The sequence below is a fragment of the Glandiceps talaboti genome, chromosome 15 (genome assembly GCF_964340395.1).
Source record: "Glandiceps talaboti chromosome 15, keGlaTala1.1, whole genome shotgun sequence".
Classification (NCBI taxonomy): domain Eukaryota; kingdom Metazoa; phylum Hemichordata; class Enteropneusta; family Spengelidae; genus Glandiceps; species Glandiceps talaboti.
The window spans coordinates 3,116,653-3,122,658 of record NC_135563.1 but is presented as its reverse complement, the minus strand read 5'-3'; the positions used below and the strand labels follow the sequence as shown (position 1 = coordinate 3,122,658).

The following is a 6,006-nucleotide window of genomic DNA, read 5'->3' as shown; positions in this document are numbered from 1 at the left end:
ACACACACAGAATTAAATGACACAAATCATTGTCAATATTGAGAGAAACCAACAGCTAAGGGACCGGACAGAATTTACGGCGGGGGGGGGGGGCCTGGGGAGAAATTATCTCTGACTTGTTTTTTTTCCTGGTCCCCCCCATCCACTGTGACCAAAATTTCACAGCCCCCCCCCCTTTCAAAAGTATAAAAATTTCATGCCCCCCCCCCAAAAAAAAAAAAGAAAAGAAAAAAGTGCACAATATCCTGCCCCCTACAATAACTAAAAAGAGTACAATTTTTTTTGTTACTGTAGCACAACTGTAATATTTCTTTTGGTACTACTATTATGTTACTATTTCAGCCCAAACAACTTAGTAGTTGTAGAGGAAGTTTTTTAGAAAACAAAACAAAATAAAACATTTTGACCATACATGTAATCATACACATGTGGTATAATCTTGTGTATTTCCCAACTAGACACCATAAGTAGTCATCACTTAATACCAAGGCATTTGATGTGGTGGTTTTAACTGTCATTCACTGATACATACACAGAAACACAGACACAGAGTTAAACACACATTCACATGCGTGATTTGTGAAAAACTGTAGTGGGGACATTTGTGGGGAGTATCTAAGAACATCACATCACCTACATAGTGTATTCAAATATCTATTTATACTCATAACACAATAACTATCTAATGTCAGACATTTGTGATGTCATGAAGTGCTAGCAAACTAAGGATTTTATGCAGCTTTCACTTTCCTACACCAAATGCATTACCAATACACCTGTAAATGTAAGACATTTGTGACTTCATGTCACTGATGAAAAAACACTTAACACCACGCAGACATCTAAATGCTTTACAATATTTAGTACAGATAGATGCATTTGATGATGCTGAGGAGGGAAATAGTTTAATTTCACTGGTTTTAGATAGAAAGAAAGACAAGTCTTGCCTCATATCTTCAGACTCTAGTGAGTCTGAGAGTGAAACTCAAGAATAGTGTCAAGGAAAGAAATAAAACACCTATCTAAATTAATCTGGCCAGACGTTTTTTGTATTTACATTTTTCACCAAAAGGTCACTTTTTAAACACATAAATTACAGGTCCTATGCTAGTATATTACCATATATATATATATATTAGGACCTGTAATGTATCCTTGGTGGTAATTACACACTGAACCTGTTTCCACAGTGCTAAAATGTATGTATTTATGTATGTATGTATGTATGTATGTATGTATGTATGTATGTATGTATGTATGTATGTATGTATGTATGTATGTATGTATGTATACATATGTGTGTGTGTGTGTGTGAACAACTTGGAGTATATAAGAGTAATTAAGGGTGTATCAAATTAATCTTGAGTAGTGTTTTTATGCTTCACTAAATACAAACGTACACACTTCCATTTTAATACATAAATGAAAGTGTAGACATTCAATATTAAAGGCGATATCAAGTGCTATATCATGCAATGCTAAATTTTCTAACATATTAATTTTTTTCAATGACAAAATATTTCGCGGCCCCCCCTTTCAAACCATGAGAATTTTCATGGCCCCCCCTTCAAGCCTCCCATTTTTTTCATGGCCCCCCCAATTTCTCCCCAGGCCCCCCCCTCTGCCGTAAATTCTGTCCGGTCCCTAAGCGCTGATTAATTTGGATTTACATTAGTGGTGGAATCAACCAATGTCGCCAACAAATGTGCAAGTGCACCATACCTCCTTACTACTACTAAGTTGTCCTGGTTTCATTTTTCATCTGTAATATCAAGCCACTGAATATTAATATTGAAATAACTAATATAAAATAGAGTGAAGGTACAAGACGAACACCAGTTTGCTAAACTGACTAACATTTGCGCTTGACACAAAGTCAAGTGTTTTCAGTCTCTAGTTGCCATTCATTTGGTTTATGGTTATAAAAAAATACATGTACAGTGGTACAATTTAAAATACAATACACATATACTGCTACAACACATCACTATTTAACAGTTTGATAGCGGCTTCGTCGTCACTTTCTACCTTTTGAGTCAATGTTGCATACTGTGCGATGGATGTATGGTTACGGCGTATACGTAGAAACAGCGACACCGTGCCAACAATTACCCCCAAGATAATGATAACCGCAACGATATGCCAACAAAATGCCATGGTCACGAACATCACATTCGCGTGTGTATCCTCCCAAGGTGCGCACTTATCGACCCACTGTTTTGACAGCATGCTGGCGATTTGTAGCAGCCATGTGCCCTGGAGGATAGTGGACCCTGAACGGAGAAAGGGGACAAGCTTGTCCTTCGGCATCCAGACTTCTAGCAGTGAAAAGAAGGAGCAGCCTGAAGCTGCGATGACAAGCATCATATGAGTGACAACATCCAGGTGTGTGTTACGCCCTTGTACGTGAAAATAAAACAACATCCCTTCCACAAAGAACGCTAAGGCACCGAAGAACATTTCATAAGGTTCAAGGCCTGTAACGAGAGTCCGAGCTAAAACCACAGCAGCACCATAAATACCGAAGAAGGTGTACATTGTGCAGTGTTGCCACTCATCGCCATGTATAAACACACCGTCCGCATCGGTCGAATTAAACATTTCCCATTTCATATACGGAATAGACTGTTCTCCAAAAAATCCAATAACAGCAGTAGCGAGTACAACCAAGCCTTCCCAAAACTCGACAGAAAATCTACACAGGATACTAAGCTTCTTAAGTGGTCCTCGTCGACAAAGTGTCTCCAGACACTGGCGACCTCTTTCACTATTCCCACTCTTGAATCGGTACGCGTATTTTCCAGCCCACCACACACCAAGTATGACAAATATTACACCAGGTGTGGCATGTCCAATTGATGCACCTTTCAACGGACAATCTTCTCTCCAGTGGTACAGATTTACTACCATCGTTACTGTCAATAATATAGGAACGATGGACACCTCGTGTTGATTAGAACCAGGGAAATGGCGCTCAACTAGCAGTTGAGTTGTGGTACATGGGACGGAAGTCAACGTAGATTTGTGAACTGACCATCTGACCCCTTTATGTGTACACAACATACTAAAGTCAACATATATATCGTACAACCATTCACGTACTTATGTAACAATAGTGGTATTTTGATAAAGATAACTATTAACTTAAGAGTTTACACCTTTTTTTCTCAATATTCTGCAATTTTATTGGTTCTAAATTGTAAGTTCAGGAAATATACAGGGAATAATATTTAAATTTTTCTTCACCAGAATTTACAGTTACGAAATTTAAAGAGCAACACTACGGTGGTACAACATGATACAGGTTGTACTAAAGCCTGGAGACCAAACAATGTAAAACCCCATGTACTGGTTTAATATTCTACGTGAAAACAACATACTAGAGGCAACATATATATCGTACAACCAAAAAACATTAAAATGTTAAAATCACTACAGTTGATCAAGTTCATCAAGTTCAACACAAAAGTAGGTTGCTTAGGCAAAGGGTGCTATTGATTAACAAAAATAAACTTTATCAGAATTTCAATTTACCTGACTGTTATCTGTTCATCCTATAAATATAATTGCTAATTAATGGGATTTGTCATGTGTTAGGTAAACGTGGAGGCAACTTGTCGTACGTGTGTTCGATGTGTACCAGGCTAGTACGGGAATATAATAGTAATATAAAACGTGTATTTACATCAACAAATTGTAAAATCCGTTAGTTACCCAGCAGCCCGTCACATGAGTGCATGTACATTTAGTAGAAAAGAAATTGTCCCATTCTAAATGTATATTAGTTGCTTACTAGTTTCTTTTACATTTCATAGATCAAAAGATTTTCAGACAAATTAAAATACAATATCATGTACACAGCTGTAAGATTTCAATGTCTATCTGATAATGTTGTTATTTTTTAAACAGGTCTGAGGCGTAAACAAATTGTGTGGTTCCGATTTAAAAATAGGAGGGGTAGGTAGATTTTTTATTTTATTTTATGATTTTTTTTTCATGGGTGAGTGTCTAGTTCAGGTTTTCCATTGTTTTCCAAATGGTCTCTTTTTTGTTTATTTTGTGCTTCCTATCAGATGTACAACCATTACAGATTGGAAGAATAGCGTAACCAAACAACTTGTTTTATTTGGCCTGATAAATGCGTTGTCTGACATGTTACTGTGTACTATACTATACTCTGCTAGGGATCGGTTGAAAAATCTACACAGATCTCGAGTTGTGTGATTATATGACGACAAAATGTGAATTAAAACAAATCAGAATAAAAAAACTAATAAAATGAAAATTGGCAGCACAATTTGTGTTGAATCATAACGGACAGTGTGTTTATTAAAATGATTCATCGCATGTTGTTGTCGGAGAAGCACTAGAGTTGCTATGACAGACTGAGATCAATATGTACACGTCATTCTCATGCTATTGGTCCCAGCTATGACCATATAGATTTTCAGGGGGGGGGGGGGCGGTAGGGTAGGATTGGAAGGAGATGAATTTATTTTCCCGCATATTATTTATTTATTCTATGCGAGATTTATATGATAATATGGAGGGTAGGAGTGGGGGTGGTGGGGTGGGTGGTGATGGTGGGGGTTATTGTCATGACGGCAGTGAAGTTACCACGACCTTTTCCTAATACTGCTGTCCACCCTATATATCTTTGTTGGAAGAGAAATGTATTTTTCTCCTTATAAAGAGGAACAGTTTGAAATTATTTACCCTTTTCCAAATACACGGGTAGTGATGGCAAGTATGGGTAAGATTCCCGCCAAAATTAGGTGTTTATACCTTTATTTCAGTATGATTTTATCATTCAGTGGCATTATTTCTTATTCCATCATTCTATCATTGTTATTTCATCATTATTTTATTATTATTTTATTATTATTATTATTTATCATAACCAAATAATAATGAAATTATGACCAAATAAGAATGAAATAAGAATGAAATCATGACCAAATAAGAATTAAATAATGGTTAAGTAAGAATGAAATAATGGTCATATAATAATGGCATAAGAATGAAATAATAACCAAATAAGAATGAAATAATGACCAAATAAGAATGAAACAATGAAATAATGACCAAATAAGAATAAAATAATGTGTGTGTGTGTGTGTATGTATGTATGTATGTATGTATGTATGTATGTATGTATGTATGTATGTATGTATATATGTATGTATGTATGTATGTATGTATGTATGTATGTATGTATGTATGTATGTATGTATGTATGTATGTATGTATGTATGTATGTATGTATGTATGTATGTATGTATGTATGTATGTATGTATGTATGTATGTATGTATGTATGTATGTATGTATGTATGTCTGCCAAGTCCAATGAAGCAACCATAGGGGCGTGTAGTGTTTCTTAAATCGGTGTTCTCCTTGTCTATGGGCTAAATATAACAACGTTAACGTTTTGACTGTAATTTCCTACCTGAGAGGATCTAACACTCGGCTTAGTATCAAGTCATGTTATAGAGATTATATTTGTAGCAACAGGATTCGTGTGATATACGGCAATCTAAGCAATATAATAATGACACTTTTATTTATTTATCTATCTATCTATCTATCTATCTATCTATCTATCTATCTATCTATCTATCTATCTATCTACCTACCTACCTACCTACCTACCTACCTACCTATCTATCTATCTATCTATCTATCTATCTATCTATCTATCTATCTATCTATCTATCTATCTATCTATCTATCTATCTATCTATCTATCTATCTATCTATCTATCAGTTCGCACTTTCTCCAAACTATCACATATTTTGTTGATATAATATGTTTTTATCAACTTAAGCTTAACAAAGCTTTCGAGCAATTTTGTGACATTTGGGAGGTGTTGGCCGATGTGTGAGGACGCCCCATCACGGCGTACCCACTTTTTTTTGCGGCGGACGAGTTCTTGATACGACATCAAATGCCTACGTCATCAAAAAATGTACACTTGCAAAGGTCAGAGGTCACAACACATGGGCG

The 6,006-nt window shown here is 35.9% G+C and overlaps 1 protein-coding gene across 1 annotated transcript; it reads right to left on the bottom strand.

The window, feature by feature from the left end:
• Positions 1–1,974: 1,974 nt before the first annotated feature.
• On the bottom strand, positions 1,975–2,910 carry LOC144446832 (transmembrane protein 45B-like). The gene has a single exon (XM_078136674.1). The coding sequence runs from the start codon at positions 2,908–2,910 to the stop codon at positions 1,975–1,977; it is 936 nt and encodes a 311-aa protein (XP_077992800.1).
• Positions 2,911–6,006: the final 3,096 nt, after the last annotated feature.

Bases quoted from the DNA above. Each gene is read 5' to 3' on its own strand.
- LOC144446832 (XM_078136674.1), bottom strand. From the start codon at position 2,910: ATGGTAGTAAATCTGTACCACTGGAGAGAAGATTGTCCGTTGAAAGGT.